Below are 20,514 nucleotides of genomic sequence, written 5' to 3'. Positions count from 1 at the left end.
TAATGAATCGGAACATATTAGCACTCTCTCTTCGCAATAGTGTTCAGTGTAGCGAAGAGCTTGCTGAATCGCAGTGAGTTCTGCCGTGTAGACACTGGCCACATCTGGCAGTCTCCAAGAGTGGGCTTCTTCATTTACATATATCGAGCATCCAACACCATGTTCAGTTTTAGAACCGTCAGTATAAATTCTAATATGTTCTTCGTAACTACTGACGGTTGCTAAAAAATCTTGCTGGATGATCACTGCTGGTTTCTTTTTTATTTCTCCTTGAGAAAGATCCAAACTTGTATTTACCGCTGGCAAGAGCCATGGCGGTATTTCTCTAGTAGAAATTGCTAGTGTCTCTGGTATAGCAATTTCATATTTCCTTCTTAATTCGTGGTACCTAATTCCGGCTGGTCTGGAATAGGTAGCACGACGTTCGTATAATGCAGCCATGGGATGATTCATAAACAATTTATTATTTATATGGGCAGGGAAAGCCCATATATTTGCTGCATATCTTAACAAGAGGATCTCTCTTCTATAATGTAGTGGCATTATTCCGGCTTCAGACATCAGACTAGCCGCCGGACTTGTGCGGAAAGCACCTGTTGCGTACCTTATTCCGCTATTATGAACTACGTCTAACTTTCTTAAGTGCGACTTTCTAGCGGATGAATATACGATACATCCGTAGTCTAGTTTAGATTGAACCAATGCTTTATACAATCTCAATAGTGTCTCTTTTTCTGAGCCCCAATTTAGGTTCGATAAACATTTTATAATGTTTAGGGCTCTTTTGCATCTATCACTCAAGTCCTGTATATGTAATCCCCATGTGAGGGATTTATCCAATACTAGTCCTAAATACCTTACGCTGTCTTTATATCGTATTGGATTATCATCAATTGTCAGAGCAGGACTTTGATGAAGAATTCTCTTCCTACAAAAGTGTACACAGCACGTTTTTTCTGGTGAGAATTGAAATCCTGTATTCCTTGCAACTTCATTTAGAGCATTGATCGCTCGTTGCAATTTGTACCTCACTATAGCAGTCTTGTTGCTGGCATATATGATTGCCAGATCATCAACATAGACGCTTTTGCTAATTTCTACTGGAATGGCTAATATCAATTTATTAATGGCAATGGTAAACAAGGTACCGCTCAACGGCGAACCTTGCGGTATGCCATTTTCCATGATTCTTTCACATGAATATTCGTTGTTGACGCGTACTTGGAAGGTACGGTCATTCATGTAGTTGCTGAGCAGTATAGGCAAATTGCCACGAATGCCCCATTCATGTAACTGGAGCATTATACCATGACGCCAGGTCATATCGAAAGCCTTCTGAAGATCAAAGAAGACTCCGACACAATGTTTCCTTGTAATAAAGCTGTTATATATAATGTCCTCTAAGCTGATCATTTGATCAGTGGTAGAATGGTATTGTCGAAAACCTGCTTGATACGGTGATATCAGGTTTTCTTTTTCCAAAACCCAGACGAGTCGATTATTAATCATTTTTTCCAATATTTTCCCATAGCACACGTCAAAGAAATAGGACGGTAGCTATTGGGGTCTGTTAAATTTTTATTTTTCTTAGGTACTGGAACAACATAAGCTTTTTTCCACTGCTGCGGGTACGTTCCATCCCGCCATATTTTATTATAAAGTTCTAATAATCTACACTTTGCAGTGGTATTCAGCTGCCTGATCATATTGTAGTGGATTTCATCCGGACCAGCAGCTGTGTTACCTGATTTTTCCAACGCTTTCGTGAATTCTTCCATTTTAAATGGTACATTATATGAGTAATTATACTCAGTTCCAAAATTTAGTAGACCTTCGTGTTCTTCTTTTTTGGTTCGAAAACCTTCCTCGTAGTTGGCCGTTTTGCTGGCCTTTTCGAAATGATTGGATAACAGCTCTGCAATTTCATATGGAGTATCTTTTATTTCATCTTCATCTTGAAGGCTAGTTATGGGAGCAAAATCATTACGCCCACAAATCGCCTTCACTTTCCTCCAAACATCTGCTGCAGTAGTGGTTTTGTCGATGGATGACACGTATTGCTGCCAGGATCGTTTCTTTGAATCTATCATAAGACGTTTTGCATACGCCCTGTATTTCTTAAAGGCAACAAGATTTTCTATACTAGGACGCTTCTTAAAGGCATTATACGCCCTTTTCTTTCTTTTTATAGCTTCACTTATTTCATCGTTCCACCATGGAACGGGTTTCTTTGTAAGTTTCCCAGATGTTTTGGGAATATATCTCGATGCCGACTCAATTATTGCATTTGTTATGGCGTCGACATCTTCTCCGATAACTCCAGTTGTTTTCGGGAGCATCGTTCTAGCTGTGAAGCTCGTCCAGTCTGCCTTTTCAAATAACCATCTTTTAGGGATGGGATATATTGTTCTAGTAACATCAGTTACAATTTGCACCGGGAAATGATCGCTTCCATGCAGATCGTCTATAACATGGAAGCTGTACCTCGGTGCTATCGATCCGCTTATAAGTGCAAGATCTATACAGGACGTCGATCCATCTCTGGCATTGAAAAAGGTTCCTGATCCGTCATTTAAAATAATAAGTTCAGAATTCATCAGGAACCCTTCCAGTTCTCTTCCACGGGGATCTACTCGATCCGATCCCCAGAGAGAATTATGAGCGTTAAAATCACCCACCAGTAAAACAGGTGGGGGAAGCTCGGAAATTAATCTTTCTATGTCATCCTTAATCCAATCGTAATTCGGTAAGTATATGCTGCACACAGTGATCTTAAGCGGTCGCTTCATTCTGACGGCGACCGCTTGTAGGTTGGTGTTTAGAACAACCGCTTCGGTGGTAGCTCTAGTCGATGTTAATATAGCTACTCCACCTCTAACTCTTACATTTGGCGGTTGATCTCGCCGAAATATATCGAATCCTTTTATTTTAAAATATTCATTTCGGCGGAAATGCGTTTCTTGCAGACATATACAAATCGGGTCTACGTCATGTACCAAGCGTTGGAGCTCATGGATGTTTGAAAAACATCCATTGATGTTCCATTGTACAATCGACTCGCTAATTTTTAATTAAATTATTGCCTGGGTTTTCCTTTCGGCCATCCCTTTTTCCTTTTCTTCTCCATCCTACGAACAGCATCGTGTTCGCGGAGAAGGTCGTCGCCTGTAAGGCTTCCGGTCTCCGTATCGGAGACCACCGAAGCCGCAGACGACGACGGGCATGGATCGGCGCCGGTTTCAGGCGCCGATTGAGAGGCGGCAACCTGGCCGCTCCCCAACACGGGGGTCGCACCGGTCACCGCCTGTGGGAGGGGGGACACTCGCCCCCCCTGTGTGATTTTTTGTGGCCTCTGAGGCTTAGAGGCCACTTCAGTTACAGGAGGCTTGGGAGCCTCCATAACAGACTCTGTAGGTACCACCTTTTTCTTTTCATCGAGGATCTCGCTGAGACGGACTTGACAGTCTGGTTTGGTGTCCGTTTTCTTTTCTGGAGGAGCAACTTTCACTTTTATCATCTTATCTTCAGCAGGCTGTACCACTATCTTTGGCTTAACAAGTTCTTTATTACCAAAAGGTTTCATCTTATTTTCGATGATCCTCTCAATCATGTTAGCCAAAGTGGGAGCAAGTTTATTTATGATTTGTGCCTCATCTACAGCAATCGGAGCAGGAGCAGGAACAGTAGCCGCAGCCTGAGCATAAGATGTTGCTGCTCTAGGCTTACGGGCGTTAACTATTTTTTTTGCATCGAAGTAGCTGACCTTTTGCAGGGTTTTTACTTCCTGCACAGCTACCTCATCTTTGTAGACAGGACAATTCCTTGATCTACAAGAATGCGCTCCTTTGCAGTTTATGCATGTAGGAGGCTCTTTACATGGCTCTCCCTCATGCACCTCTTCACCGCACACGCATATTTGCGGTCTTTCGCATCTAAGAGCGGTGTGGCCAAAGCGTTGGCACTTGAAGCACCTCATCGGCTGTGGGACAAATGCCCGCACATCCAAACGGTGAATCCCCGCTCTTATCTTTTCTGGCAAAGTAGGCCGGTTGAAAGTGAGGACATGAGAAGCTGAGGGTAAGACCTCACCGTTCCTTCTCATGTTCAATCGACGGCACTCTATTACTCCTTGTGCTGCCAGCTCCTCTACAATCTCTTGCTCCGAACAATTCAAAAGATCCCGACAGACCACAACACCCCTTGAGGTGTTGAGCGTGCCGTGGGGATCTACACGTACCGCTAGCTCTCCAATTTTCTTCAGCCCTAAAATCTTCTGAGACTGTATATCATTAACAGTCTCTACATGGAGTCCCGTAAAAGTTTTCCTGATTTCTTTAACAGGGCCTCCAGCACATTTGTTTATTTCTCGAGCGATGAGAAAAGGACTCACCCTCGAGAAATTTCCATCCTCCTTTGTAATGACCAAATATTTGGGTTTCGGTACATTACTACTTTTAAAAAAAGCCTTTTGTAAGCTTTTTCTAGCCTCAATTTCTATCTTCTTACTCTCCGTACTCTTTCGGCGTTTCGCTTCAGGCGAAACAGCCGGCTCTAAACGAGGGTGTTTACGTGCACCCTCTGCCACGTTGGTTTGTTCAGGAAAATTCATGAACAAGTAATCCCTTCTGTAGTAAGGCTAGCCGCCGGGGTACACCCCCACTCCAGGGCTACCAACCCTGGAGGTCCGTTCCGGTACTCCGGTGGAACCGGCATATGTCCTGGCAGAGAGCGGATGCGCAGTCTCTGCACTGACTCCAGGCCCCTACACACCGAAGCTTTCAGGGCTCCCATGCTCCGAACATGGGCACCTTAACTACATGCTTGCCATCGCAGGGGGCATGTGGACGACGAAAGGTCTCCGTTACACCTGCAAATAACTTTGACCGTGGCCGCCACATCGCCAGCTCTAAAGGCGGTATAAATCCATTTCCGTAATCGTTAAAAATGTCATATCTGCAGGTGGCCGTAAAGTCCAGTCCTGTAATTCGGCCTATGGATGTAAATCGACCGAAGAAAGTATATCCGAGAAACAACACTCGGAACCCCGTTAGCCAGCTATATGTAATGTACTTGAGTACAGCTGTTACCGCCCTGGACGTGGAACGTAGATGTTGTGTTCCGGACGTGGGGAATATCTACCTCAGGGCATTATTATTATTATTATTATTATTATTATTATTATTATTATTATTATTATTATTATTATTATTATTATTATTATTATTATTATTATTATTATTATTATTATTATTATTATTATTATTATTATTATTATTATTATTATTATTATTATTATTATTATTATTATTATTATTATTATTATTATTATTATTATTATTATTATTATTATTATTATTATTATTATTATTATTATTATTATTATTATTATTATTATTATTATTATTATTATTATTATTATTATTATTATTATTATTATTATTATTATTATTATTATTATTATTATTATTATTATTATTATTATTATTATTATTATTATTATTATTATTATTATTATTATTATTATTATTATTATTATTATTATTATTATTATTATTATTATTATTATTATTATTATTATTATTATTATTATTATTATTATTATTATTATTATTATTATTATTATTATTATTATTATTATTATTATTATTATTATTATTATTATTATTATTATTATTATTATTATTATTATTATTATTATTATTATTATTATTATTATTATTATTATTATTATTATTATTATTATTATTATTATTATTATTATTATTATTATTATTATTATTATTATTATTATTATTATTATTATTATTATTATTATTATTATTATTATTATTATTATTATTATTATTATTATTATTATTATTATTATTATTATTATTATTATTATTTTTTTTTTTTTTTTTTTTTTTTTTTTTTATCTGAATTTTTACGGGCATCGACTGCTAAGGTCATTAGCCCTCGTCACATTCTTTAAAAGAAATTATTATCTCCATCAGGATCGTCATATGTAAGGGTGTAAAGGGCCCTTACATTTTATTTAAAAACACAAAACTTCACAATAAACATTAAAAACATGAAAGACAGGACAATCACAAACACTTACGGGGTGTAAAGGGCCCCAATATTAAAATTTGAGATAGGTTCTCAAAAGACCATGAACTTAAAATTATAATTAATCTTCTCAATACCATATCTTTCCTCTTTCTTCTATATGTATATATATATATATATATATATAACTACCGCTTAGAGTATCTTTTACCACAGCTTTAAACTCCCATTTTACAGACTTTTAAGAAGTCCACTGGCGTGTAAAAATGCAACTATATTTTCTTCATTTCCATTATCCAGATCAGCACTAATATTATTTGTAAAACAGAACCTCTTTCTGAGGTCCTCATATATGGTACACTCTTCTATTAGATGCTTGATTGTCAGTGTTTTATTGCAAACACCGCACATTGGTCTCACTTCGCCGGTTAACAAATATAAATTTGTTAATCGCGTGTGACCGATTCTAAGTCTGGTCACCGCTACTTGTTCACGGCGAGTCAATTTAAAGTCGCTTTTCCATTTATAAGGAGAAGTTTTAACTGAGTTTAATTTTGTATTTAAACTCCTCCATTCAGCGTTCCACTTGTTTCTTACTATATTTGTTAGACGGTTTTTAATATCTGCCACTCTTACAGGAAATGCATCCAAATCATCGCAGACTGTTGCCTTTCTGGCAGCTTCGTCTGCGATTTCATTACCTGTAATACCAGCATGCCCTGGAGTCCATACAAATACGCATCGCTGTCCTCGTTGTTTTAGAACGTATAAAATGGACAGGATGTTTGCAATTAGGACATCCTTAATGTTCTTGTTCCGAATTGCGACGAGTGCACTTAATGAATCGGAACATATTAGCACTCTCTCTTCGCAATAGTGTTCAGTGTAGCGAAGAGCTTGCTGAATCGCAGTGAGTTCTGCCGTGTAGACACTGGCCACATCTGGCAGTCTCCAAGAGTGGGCTTCTTCATTTACATATATCGAGCATCCAACACCATGTTCAGTTTTAGAACCGTCAGTATAAATTCTAATATGTTCTTCATAACTACTGACGGTTGCTAAAAAATCTTGCTGGATGATCACTGCTGGTTTCTTTTTTATTTCTCCTTGAGAGAGATCCAAACTTGTATTTACCGCTGGCAAGAGCCATGGCGGTATTTCTCTAGTAGAAATTGCTAGTGTCTCTGGTATAGCAATTTCATATTTCCTTCTTAATTCGTGGTACCTAATTCCGGCTGGTCTGGAATAGGTAGCACGACGTTCGTATAATGCAGCCATGGGATGATTCATAAACAATTTATTATTTATATGGGCAGGGAAAGCCCATATATTTGCTGCATATCTTAACAAGAGAATCTCTCTTCTATAATGTAGTGGCATTATTCCGGCTTCAGACATCAGACTAGCCGCCGGACTTGTGCGGAAAGCACCTGTTGCGTATCTTATTCCGCTATTATGAACTACGTCTAACTTTCTTAAGTGCGACTTTCTAGCGGATGAATATACGATACATCCGTAGTCTAGTTTAGATTGAACCAATGCTTTATACAATCTCAATAATGTCTCTTTTTCTGAGCCCCAATTTAAGTTCGATAAACATTTTATAATGTTTAGGGCTCTTTTGCATCTATCACTCAAGTCCTGTATATGTAATCCCCATGTGAGGGATTTATCCAATACTAGTCCTAAATACCTTACGCTGTCTTTATATTGTATTGGATTATCATCAATTGTCAGAGCAGGACTTTGATGAGGAATTCTCTTCCTACAAAAGTGTACACAGCACGTTTTTTCTGGTGAGAATTGGAATCCTGTATTCCTTGCAACTTCATTTAGAGCATTGATCGCTCGTTGCAATTTGTACCTCACTATAGCAGTCTTGTTGCTGGCATATATGATTGCCAGATCATCAACATAGACGCTTTTGCTGATTTCTACTGGAATGGCTAATATCAATTTATTAATGGCAATGGTAAACAAGGTACCGCTCAACGGCGAACCTTGCGGTATGCCATTTTCCAATATTCTTTCACATGAATATTCATTTTTGACGCGTACTTGGAAGGTACGGTCATTCATGTAGTTGCTGAGCAGTATAGGCAGATTGCCACGAATGCCCCATTCATGTAACTGGAGCATTATACCATGACGCCAGGTCATATCGAAAGCCTTCTGAAGATCGAAGAAGACTCCGACACAATGTTTCCTTGTAATAAAGCTGTTATATATAATGTCCTCTAAGCTGATCATTTGATCAGTGGTAGAATGGTATTGTCGAAAACCTGCTTGATACGGTGATATCAGGTTTTCTTTTTCCAAAACCCAGACGAGTCGATTATTAATCATTTTTTCCAATATTTTCCCCATAGCACACGTCAAAGAAATAGGACGGTAGCTATTGGGGTCTGTTAAATTTTTATTTTTCTTTGGTACTGGAACAACATGAGCTTTTTTCCACTGCTGCGGGTACGTTCCATCCCGCCATATTTTATTATAAAGTTCTAATAATCTACACTTTGCAGTGGTATTCAGCTGCCTGATCATATTATAGTGGATTTCATCCGGACCAGCAGCTGTGTTACCTGATTTTTCCAACGCCTTCGCGAATTCTTCCATTTTAAATGGTACATTATATGAGTAATTATACTCAGTTCCAAAATTTAGTAGACCTTCGTGTTCTTCTTTTTTGGTTCGAAAATCTTCCTCGTAGTTGGCCGTTTTGCTGGCCTTTTCAAAATGATTGGATAACAGCTCTGCAATTTCATATGGAGTATCTTTTATTTCATCTTCATCTTGAAGGCTAGTTATGGGAGTAAAATCATTACGCCCACAAATCGCCTTCACTTTCCTCCAAACATCTGATGCAGTAGTAGTTTTGTCAATGGATGACACGTATTGCTGCCAGGATCGTTTTTTCGAATCTATCATAACACGTTTTGCATACGCCCTGTATTTCTTAAAGGCAACAAGATTTTCTATACTAGGACGCTTTTTAAAGGCATTATACGCCCTTTTCTTTCTTTTTATAGCTTCACTTATTTCATCGTTCCACCATGGAACGGATTTCTTTGTAAGTTTCCCAGATGTTTTGGGAATATATCTCGATGCCGACTCGATTATTGCATTTGTTATGGCGTCGACATCGTCTCCGATAACTCCGGTTGTTTCTGGGAGCATCGTTCTAGCTGTGAAGCTCGTCCAGTCTGCCTTTTCAAATAACCATCTTTTAGGGATGGGATATATTGTTCTAGTAACATCAGTTACAATTTGCACCGGGAAATGATCGCTTCCATGCAGATCGTCTATAACATGGAAGCTGTACCTCGGTGCTATCGATCCGCTTATAAGTGCAAGATCTATACAGGACGTCGATCCATCTCTGGCATTGAAAAAGGTTCCTGATCCGTCATTTAAAATAATAAGTTCAGAATTCATCAGGAACCCTTCCAGTTCTCTTCCACGGGGATCTACTCGATCCGATCCCCAGAGAGAATTATGAGCGTTAAAATCACCCACCAGTAAAACAGGTGGGGGAAGCTCGGAAATTAATCTTTCTATGTCATCCTTATTCCAATCGTAATTCGGTAAGTATATGCTGCACACAGTGATCTTAAGCGGTCGCTTCATTCTAACGGCGACCGCTTGTAGGTTGGTGTTTAGAACAACCGCTTCGGTGGTAGCTCTAGTCGATGTTAATATAGCTACTCCACCTCTAACTCTTACATTTGGCGGTTGATCTCGCCGAAATATATCGAATCCTTTTAATTTAAAATTTTCATTTCGGCGGAAATGCGTTTCTTGCAGACATATACAAATCGGGTCTACGTCATGTACCAAGCGTTGGAGCTCATGGATGTTTGAAAAACATCCATTGATGTTCCATTGTACAATCGACTCGCTAATTTTTAATTTTTAATTAAATTATTGCCTGGGTTTTCCTTTCGGCCATCCCTTTTTTCTTTTCTTCTCCATCCTGCGAACAGCATCGTGTTCGCGGAGAAGGTCGTCGCCTGTAAGGCTTCCGGTCTCCGTATCGGAGACCACCGAAGCCGCCGACGACGACGGGCATGGATCGGCGCCGGTTTCAGGCGCCGATTGAGAGGCGGCAACCTGGCCGCTCCCCAACACGGGGGTCGCACCGGTCACCGCCTGTGGGAGGGGGGACACTCGCCCCCCCTGTGTGATTTTTTGTGGCCTCTGAGGCTTAGAGGCCACTTCAGTTACAGGAGGCTTGGGAGCCTCCATAACAGACTCTGTAGGTATCACCTTTTTCTTTTCATCGAGGATCTCGCTGAGACGGACTTGACAGTCTGGTTTGGTGTCCGTTTTCTTTTCTGGAGGAGCAACTTTCACTTTTATCGTCTTATCTTCAGCAGGCTGTACCACTATCTTTGGCTTAACAAGTTCTTTATTACCAAAAGGTTTCATCTTATTTTCGATGATCCTCTCAATCATGTTAGCCAAAGTGGGAGCAAGTTTATTTATGATTTGTGCCTCATCTACAGCAATCGGAGCAGGAGCAGGAACAGTAGCCGCAGCCTGAGCATAAGATGTTGCTGCTCTAGGCTTACGGGCGTTAACTATTTTTTTTGCATCGAAGTAGCTGACCTTTTGCAGGGTTTTTACTTCCTGCACAGCTACCTCATCTTTGTAGACAGGACAATTCCTTGATCTACAAGAATGCGCTCCTTTGCAGTTTATGCATGTAGGAGGCTCTTTACATGGCTCTCCCTCATGCACCTCTTCACCGCACACGCATATTTGCGGTCTTTCGCATCTAAGCGCGGTGTGGCCAAAGCGTTGGCACTTGAAGCACCTCATCGGCTGTGGGACAAATGCCCGCACATCCAAACGGTGAATCCCCGCTCTTATCTTTTCTGGCAAAGTAGGCCGGTTGAAAGTGAGGACATGAGAAGCTGAGGGTAAGACCTCACCGTTCCTTCTCATGTTCAATCGACGGCACTCTATTACTCCTTGTGCTGCCAGCTCCTCTACAATCTCTTGCTCCGAACAATTCAAAAGATCCCGACAGACCACAACACCCCTTGAGGTGTTGAGCGTGCCGTGGGGATCTACACGTACCGCTAGCTCTCCAATTTTCTTCAGCCCTAAAATCTTCTGAGACTGTATATCATTAACAGTCTCTACATGGAGTCCCGTAAAAGTTTTCCTGATTTCTTTAACAGGGCCTCCAGCACATTTGTTTATTTCTCGAGCGATGAGAAAAGGACTCACCCTCGAGAAATTTCCATCCTCCTTTGTAATGACCAAATATTTGGGTTTCGGTACATTACTACTTTTAAAAAAAGCCTTATGTAAGCTTTTTCTAGCCTCAATTTCTATCTTCTTACTCTCCGTACTCTTTCGGCGTTTCGCTTCAGGCGAAACAGCCGGCTCTAAACGAGGGTGTTTACGTGCACCCTCTGCCACGTTGGTTTGTTCAGGAAAATTCATGAACAAGTAATCCCTTCTGTAGTAAGGCTAGCCGCCGGGGTACACCCCCACTCCAGGGCTACCAACCCTGGAGGTCCGTTCCGGTACTCCGGTGGAACCGGCATATGTCCTGGCAGAGAGCGGATGCGCAGTCTCTGCACTGACTCCAGGCCCCTACACACCGAAGCTTTCAGGGCTCCCATGCTCCGAACATGGGCACCTTAACTACATGCTTGCCATCGCAGGGGGCATGTGGACGACGAAAGGTCTCCGTTACACCTGCAAATAACTTTGACCGTGGCCGCCACATCGCCAGCTCTAACGGCGGTATTAATCCATTTCCGTAATCGTTAATAATGTCATATCTGCAGGTGGCCGTAAAGTCCAGTCCTGTAATTCGGCCTATAGATGTAAATCGACCGAAAAAAGTATATCCGAGAAACAACACTCGGAACCCCGTTAGCCAGCTATATGTAATGTACTTGAGTACAGCTGTTACCGCCCTGGACGTGGAACGTAGATGTTGTGTTCCGGACGTGGGGAATATCTACCTCAGGGCATTATTATTATTATTATTATTATTATTATTATTATTATTATTATTATTATTATTATTATTATTATTATTATTATTATTATTATTATTATTATTATTATTATTATTATTATTATTATTATTATTATTATTATTATTATTATTATTATTATTATTATTATTATTATTATTATTATTATTATTATTATTATTATTATTATTATTATTATTATTATTATTATTATTATTATTATTATTATTATTATTATTATTATTATTATTATTATTATTATTATTATTATTATTATTATTATTATTATTATTATTATTATTATTATTATTATTATTATTATTATTATTATTATTATTATTATTATTATTATTATTATTATTATTATTATTATTATTATTATTATTATTATTATTATTATTATTATTATTATTATTATTATTATTATTATTATTATTATTATTATTATTATTATTATTATTATTATTATTATTATTATTATTATTATTATTATTATTATTATTATTATTATTATTATTATTATTATTATTATTATTATTATTATTATTATTATTATTATTATTATTATTATTATTATTATTATTATTATTATTATTATTATTATTATTATTATTATTATTATTATTATTATTATTATTATTATTATTATTATTATTATTATTATTATTATTATTATTATTATTATTATTATTATTATTATTATTATTATTATTATTATTATTATTATTATTATTATTATTATTATTATTATTATTATTATTATTATTATTATTATTATTATTATTATTATTATTATTATTATTATTATTATTATTATTATTATTATTATTATTATTATTATTATTATTATTATTATTATTATTATTATTATTATTATTATTATTATTATTATTATTATTATTATTATTATTATTATTATTATTATTATTATTATTATTATTATTATTATTATTATTATTATTATTATTATTATTATTATTATTATTATTATTATTATTATTATTATTATTATTATTATTATTATTATTATTATTATTATTATTATTATTATTATTATTATTATTATTATTATTATTATTATTATTATTATTATTATTATTATTATTATTATTATTATTATTATTATTATTATTATTATTATTATTATTATTATTATTATTATTATTATTATTATTATTATTATTATTATTATTATTATTATTATTATTATTATTATTATTATTATTATTATTATTATTATTATTATTATTATTATTATTATTATTATTATTATTATTATTATTATTATTATTATTATTATTATTATTATTATTATTATTATTATTATTATTATTATTATTATTATTATTATTATTATTATTATTATTATTATTATTATTATTATTATTATTATTATTATTATTATTATTATCCCCACTTTCACAGTTTTTACTTTTGCCGGTGACATTCCTTAAACTACGAGTAATTTATAATAACGAGATTAGGCTTGCTATTATTGACTAAGTGCCTTCTGTGCAACATGGCAGGTGTCAATTATCACGATCCTTTGCATTAGCGCGTGGGTCTTCCACTGGATCTTCAGTTTTTCAAGACTGTTGTGCAAATTAGATGGTATTATTCCCTCCGCAGATATAATTATTTTGATTATATAAGCTTATTTTTTATTCCACATTTCTTTAATTTCAAAAGCAAGATGTGTATATTTCTGCAGCTTCTCATTGTGTTTAATGTTGATGTTGTTACTTGATGGGATGGCTACGTCTATTAGGTAAATTACTTTTTCCATTTTATCAACTACTACTATATTTGACTTATTGCAATTGATGGGGTTTGCTGTTACAATTCCCTGGTTCCAGGAAATTTTTGCGTTGTTGTTCTCAAAAAAGAGGCTGGCTCGTAAGTATAGTAGGGCCCTTTTTGAAACTCTAACTTGTATCTATTGCAGAGTTTTATGTGTACAATTTTTGCTACGTTATTGTGCCTCCTGGTGTACTCCGTCGGAGCTATAATCGGACAGCCAGTGATTATATGGTCTATTGTTTCATTGTGTTGCATACATAGCCTACATTTGTTGTTGATATTTCCTTTAAGAATAAATCTCTTGTTGCTACTACTTGATCCTGTATGCTACATATAAACCCCTCCGTCTCAGAATGTAACTTTCCTTGCACAAGCCAATTATTTGAAGCTGCTTTGTCGACTCCTTCCTGCTGCAGACGATGCCTATATCTCCCATGCAGCTCTTTTCATTCCCAATCTAGAATTTTATATGTGTTGCTCTCTTTCTTGTGTTCTACGTTGTTAGTCCTGTTGGCTAGGTTTAATGGCTATTTATAGGTTTGGTCTGCCGCTGCGATGGATTTATAGAAGGGGTGTTGCCTGCTATGGAAGTAATCCCTTAAGTTTTATTATTATTATTTCTTTATTTTCAGGGTATGTGGTTAAGCACCAGATTATACAATGGAACGTTTGTAAATCTGATCAAATTTTACATCTCGGGATTTCTACAGATCTTGACGTTTAACCCTCCCACCAACAAAAAAAAAAAAAAAAAAAAAAAAAAAAAAAAAAAAAAAAATAAGTATTAAAAAATTCCGGAATGATTCTGAAGGTGTAAAAACGGCAAAATTCACTCACGGATATTAAAATAATATGGTAAAAATTGTACTATTACCCGTAAAGATATCTATAAGTAAATCGATCAGTTTAATTAGAGGAGAACAAATATCATCGATTTTCATCGTAAAGAAAGACCGATGAAAAATTCGGTTGATGCTTTGAAAATTCTTATTAATAAATTTATTAGCAAAAAAATTCATAAATATTTTGAGATTGCTGAAATTTGTAAGGTGAATAATACCAGTATCTATGATAAGTTTAATTACCATAAAACATGTTCCAGGTATGTTCCGAAACAATTCCGAGACGATTGTTTCAAAATGTCAAAGACACTCGAATTCACATTTGTACAAAACTTAACTGGTTTGTGTGGATTGTAGCGAAAGGTAGTACTGTTTAAAACCGCATAATAACTTGTGATGAAGCTTGGGTACATCATTTTATGCCAAAACCCGAACATCAGAGTATGAAAAAATTATATCTGAGTTCGCCGGCTAGGAAAAAATTAAAACCTAACGTCAGCCGGTAAACATGCTAACGGTGTTTTGAGATTATTAAGGTCAGATTTATTGCGATTATTTGGAAGAACTAGGTACAAAATCACTATTATGTACTATTATCATGTTCTTAAAAATAAATTGATCCACTTTCCCCCAAAAAAAGAAAAACTAGAAACGTTCCGGTTCTCTCTAAAGTGTAATTCTTCTGCATAATAATACCTGTCTAAATAACGCTAAAAAGATACGAAAAGCTGTTGAAACGGGTTAGAAAATGTTATTATAACCACCACAGTCTTGGTCTTGGACCAACAGATTTTTTTTTGGTCCACCCTAAGTGATTTTTGTGTGGAATTGAGTTCTGTAACCATGAACAGGTCATGAATATGGTACATGACTGGTTCAAAGACAGAGGTGAATAAATCTTTATTGCTGGAGTAAGAAAGCTAACAGAATGCTAACGAGTACTTAAATGCAGCCAGAGATTTTGTTGAAAAGTAGCAGTAGTTTCATTATCATTGAATAACTAATATTTTTTTCTAAGTCATTTGTATCTTTAATTATTAAACTTCTCATCTAACACGAAAAGTTTACATTAAGGAAAAAAGTAGCTAGATATCAAATTTAAGGAGATATACTGGTTATTAGACAAGAAATCGCAACTATCCTTCTGTACAAAGCTTCGCAAGCTACTTCTGTACAAAGTGTTTCTAAAACTGGATTGGAGATAGGGAATTCAATCCTGGAGTACAAGTAGACTACCAGCAATATAGAGATTATTCAGTTTCCAGAATAAATTTGTGACTCATTTCACAGGCGCCACGGTTCGTTCGGAACAAGGAAATTCACGAGTAATTAGGACTACCATGTTATCAAGAGGAAGTCTATCGATTTGCTACTAAGTACAAAATAAGACTTGACCACGTAAACTTTGAAAGATGAAAGCCGATTAAAGCGGGTACACGTATTGCGCCTAGGAACGTAATAGTGTTCTCAGAACGAGGTTTCTTCTTAATCTGTGCATCATTAAAGTATTTATATATATTATCATTTATGTTTTTAATGTTATTTGTTTCTGTATTAATATTTCTTCTTTTTATGTTGTGGTTTTATTCGTAGTACTGGACATAATTACGATATCTAATTCATTACTGGCTGGACTTTATCAATGCTTATTCTAAGCATTTATCAATGCTTAGACTACTTTTAATGTTTAGATTGTATTTAATTAAGATGTTTCAAGGGAAATTCCTTTATAACTTAATTATTTTTTTATTAAATTTGCTTATGGTTTCTAATCTACGAGCCGATTGTAAATATAATTTGAGAAAAAATTATCGAATGACCCTCGTATTTCTTATTCTTATTCTAAATATACATATATATGTAGAGGTGTCCCACGAAGAAATAGAAATACTTTTAGGACATGTTCTACTGGTTAAAATAATAAAAACAGGTGTATATAAACATAGGTCTGGAAACACTTTGTTTTCGAGTTACAGCTAGCGAAACATTTTTCGCGAATTTCAGCTCATCTAATAAAAAGAAGGCCCACTGTTAGTTTTAGGAGCCAAATTAAGCAATAAAGTTGATGGTTTCTTAAGTAATCTGAGGTGGGAAAAAGGATAAAATAGTTCCCAAAACTAAAACTCCAGTAGGTTTTAATATATCCAACGTAAAAAAAAGAAAATTCGGTGTCGAAAAACAAGTTTTTTTTAAATTTGTAATTAAATAGATTTCTTAAATGACGAATAAATTAATAAATGCAAAAGATTTAGTAACAAAACTTTCAGAAAATTTAATTCTGAGAAAGTTAATCTTTATTTTCACTAGTAGAACATTTCCTGAAAGTTTTTACGTTTCTTCATGGGACATTCTGTATACATATATACGAAGGATATCTATGAAGTAAAGACCGCTGGGAAATTTCTCTCCTTAAGGTTGGCGAACCTGCGTCGCTCATGTCCATGCTAGTAATGTACACACTCCATTGTTGTCTGAAAATTGTCGCTTTGTAATATTTTTGAGTATCAGTTATTACGTTATAAAACGGATAGGAAAATCGATGTTGCCGTCGACTGTAAAATACGTGGAGCCATACGTTTTTTAAACCATCAAAAGGTTAAGCCGGCTGAAATTCATAGGCAGTTGATTGCTATGTACGGTGATAATGTAATGAATGAAAAAAACGTCCGAAAATGGTGTGAATGGTTTACAAATAACAGAATTAATGTGCACGATGAAAAACGTTCGGGGAGGCTCTCGATAATCATCAAGGAATTGTTGAAACGCATCGATGATGAAATCAGAAAAGATCGTCGCTCAACAACTTCCGATCAGGCCCTTCTTTTTCCTGATGTTTCAAGAGCTGTTATTGGTTGCATTGTTCATGATCATTTAGGCTTCAGAAAGGTTTATGCTGGTTAGGTGCCGCACGTCTTAATGGAACGTCACAATAAAATCCGAATGGGATCTGCTTTGGAATTTTTGATGCGCTACATAGAAAAGGGTCATGAGTTTCTTAATTCAATTGTTACCGGTGATCAAACGTGGATTTCGTATTACACGCCAGAGAGAAAGCGGCAGACATGTGAATAGCCTTATTCTCAATCACCAACCACACCGACAAAGGTCAAGCCACAGCCATTTGGACGCAGACTGATGGCCACAGTCTTTTGGGATCGGTTTGGCTACTACTGACTGATTTTTTCCCACGTGGAACGACTATAAATGCAGAAGCCTGCTGCGAAAATCTACGTAAGTTGCGGCGCGCCATTCAAAATCGGTGACGTGAGCGGCTGACCGACGGCGTCGCCCTGCTGCACGATAATGGACGTTCATATGTTGAGGGTCCGACACGTGATTTACTGAGTACATTTGGATGGGAAATTTACCACCACCCACCATATAGTCCGAATTTAGCTCCTTCTGATTACCATTTGTTTGGGAAATTGAAAGAATTTTTGAGCAGCAAGCATTCGCGGGTGACGATGAACTTAAAAATGCTGTTAATAATCAACAGTTAAATGGACTAGCGGCAGAAGAATACGACGAGGGTATATTGAAGCTGGTGTATCGTTTCGATAAATGCCATTTAAGACATTTATATAGAGAAGTAGTATGAGGTATGTAGTTTAAGAGAAATAAAAAATATTTATTAAGTTTTCAGAATAAATTATTTTACAACGAAACTGTCTTTACATTAGAGACCTAAACCTCTCGTAGATAATAATCTATATAACCCACCGGGTTGGTCTAGTAGTTAACGCGTCTTCCCAAATCAGCTGATTTGGAAGTCAAAAGTTCCAGCGTTCAAGTCCTAGTAAAGCCAGTTATTTTTACACGGATTTGAATACTAGATCGTGGATACCGGTGTTCTTTGGTGGGGTTGGGTTTCAATTAACCACACATCTCAGGAACGGTCGAACTGAGAATGTACAAGACTACACTTCATTTACACTCATACATATCATCCTCATTCATCCTTTGAAGAATTATCTAAACGGTAGTTACCGGAGACTAAAGAGGAAAAAAAAAGAAACGAAGATAATACTCTATATAAAGATATTTGTTTTATAATATTTTGTAATTTTTTTTCATTTGTTTATTTTATTTTTTCTCAATCAAGTTTTTATTGATAATGATTATATAACAATCGAAATGGCGATTTATTTTGAGATTTTAAGTAAAACTTATTCTAAATTTCTTTTAAGAAAAATATTAGTATCCAATTTATTATCGATTAGATCTTTAGCATAGTTTGTTATTTCTACTTAGGTTAGTGTTTATATCATTTTTAAAAATTCTTATGTATTGTGTATTCTATAATTTTTTTTGGAAATGTTTTTTTCAGGAGGGTAATTCACCATCGTGTCAAATAGCTGAACTGACTGTAACGTCAGTACGTCCATCAGATCAAGGAGAATATAGCTTTTTAGTGAGGTCACCTAGAGGTCTAGCGGAGGCTACACTTCTATTAAATGTTTCACATGACGGTCAACTGGCTTCTGTTTCTTCTTCCTATGCATATTCGATGCATTTTTACCTAATGATCTTCCCAATAATCATAGTACTCTGACAAACAATTCTGACATGATTATTCATCATGGACAGCCGATAATATGGTTTTGATACCATTTAATATTTTATATCACTTTATATAAGTTATATACGTTATACCATTTGGTACTGTATTAAAAATTAAGCAGGCTTGTCATTCAAAATGAACGAAAACTGGGATATAAATATATACTGCCATTATCACCCACATTTATGTTGTTTTTTTTTTTTTTTATATAAAAAAGATTATGATAAACAGGATCTTTTCTGTTAATTAGCATTTTCCAATTCTGAAATTGTAAGCACATTTATAGTTGGAAAATCTAAGTATTATGGAAAATTCAACTGTATCATATATAGAAAGTTCAACACCACAATCGCCAGTTCACAATTATTACATAAAATAAACATCATTTTCACAAACATTACTTTTTTCAAACATTATAAAATTATTAATTTTACAGTTTTCCTAATTATATAATTAATTTATAGTAAAAATGTTATACAATTAAAATATTCTGTTATCCATAAATTCGTTGAAGATGCATGAATTTTACAGTTTGGTGTATTATCTTAGCAAAAGGATTGGATATCAGAATATTAATCAATAAATTGTTTAATGTGTGCTCCAATTTTTTCCTTACTTTATAAAAGTTTATTTAAAATATATTAAAGAGTTTTCAAAATTTTTAAAAATTTGCATTATACTTTTTAGTCATATTTTAAACAAATTATTATCATACATTGCATCAGTTTAATTAGTAGGTTAATTTGGATTTTAAAAGATAACATCATATATTAATAAAATATCAAATATTTACTATCCAAAATAACGAAGTAGTGAAGTTTGTGCATTTTTTTTTTTGTCTTCAGTCATTTGACTGGTTTGATGCAGCTCTCCAAACTTCCCTCTCTACTGCTATCCCTTTCATTTCGGTACACCCCCTACATCCTACATCCCTAACAATTTGTTTTACATATTCCAAACGTTGCCTGCCTACACAATTTTTTCCTTCTACCTGTCCCTCCAGTATTAAAGCGACTATTCGAGGATGCCTTAATATATATGGCCTATAAATCTGTCACTTCTTTTAGCTAGATAGAAAAATCTAGCTAAAAGAAGTGACAGATTTATAATAGTGGTAGTACAAATGGCCCAAAAATAATACTTTGGGGGAAATATTCCCCCAAAGGGGGAGCCGATCAGAGTTTAAGTAAACTTTTAATTTTTTTTTGTCTTGAGTCATTTGACTGGTTTGATGCAGCTCTCCAAGATTCCCTATCTAGTGCTA

At 35.2% G+C, this 20,514-nt stretch overlaps 1 protein-coding gene across 1 annotated transcript in view; it reads left to right on the top strand.

Moving 5' to 3' along the window:
• The window catches only part of LOC142320065 (kin of IRRE-like protein 2), a 778,306-nt gene extending 759,065 nt beyond the window's left edge, over positions 1 to 19,241 (top strand). The window contains exon 7 of the mRNA XM_075357740.1: positions 19,017 to 19,241. Within this exon, the coding sequence (XP_075213855.1) occupies positions 19,017 to 19,241 (225 nt within the window). The remainder of the gene's footprint in view (positions 1 to 19,016) is intronic.
• The last annotated feature ends 1,273 nt before the right edge of the window (positions 19,242 to 20,514 follow it).

This window comes from Lycorma delicatula, chromosome 2, assembly GCF_047948215.1.
Source record: "Lycorma delicatula isolate Av1 chromosome 2, ASM4794821v1, whole genome shotgun sequence".
NCBI lineage: Eukaryota > Metazoa > Arthropoda > Insecta > Hemiptera > Fulgoridae > Lycorma > Lycorma delicatula.
Note: the sequence above shows the minus strand (reverse complement) of the source record. Positions and strands in the feature narration are given on the sequence as shown.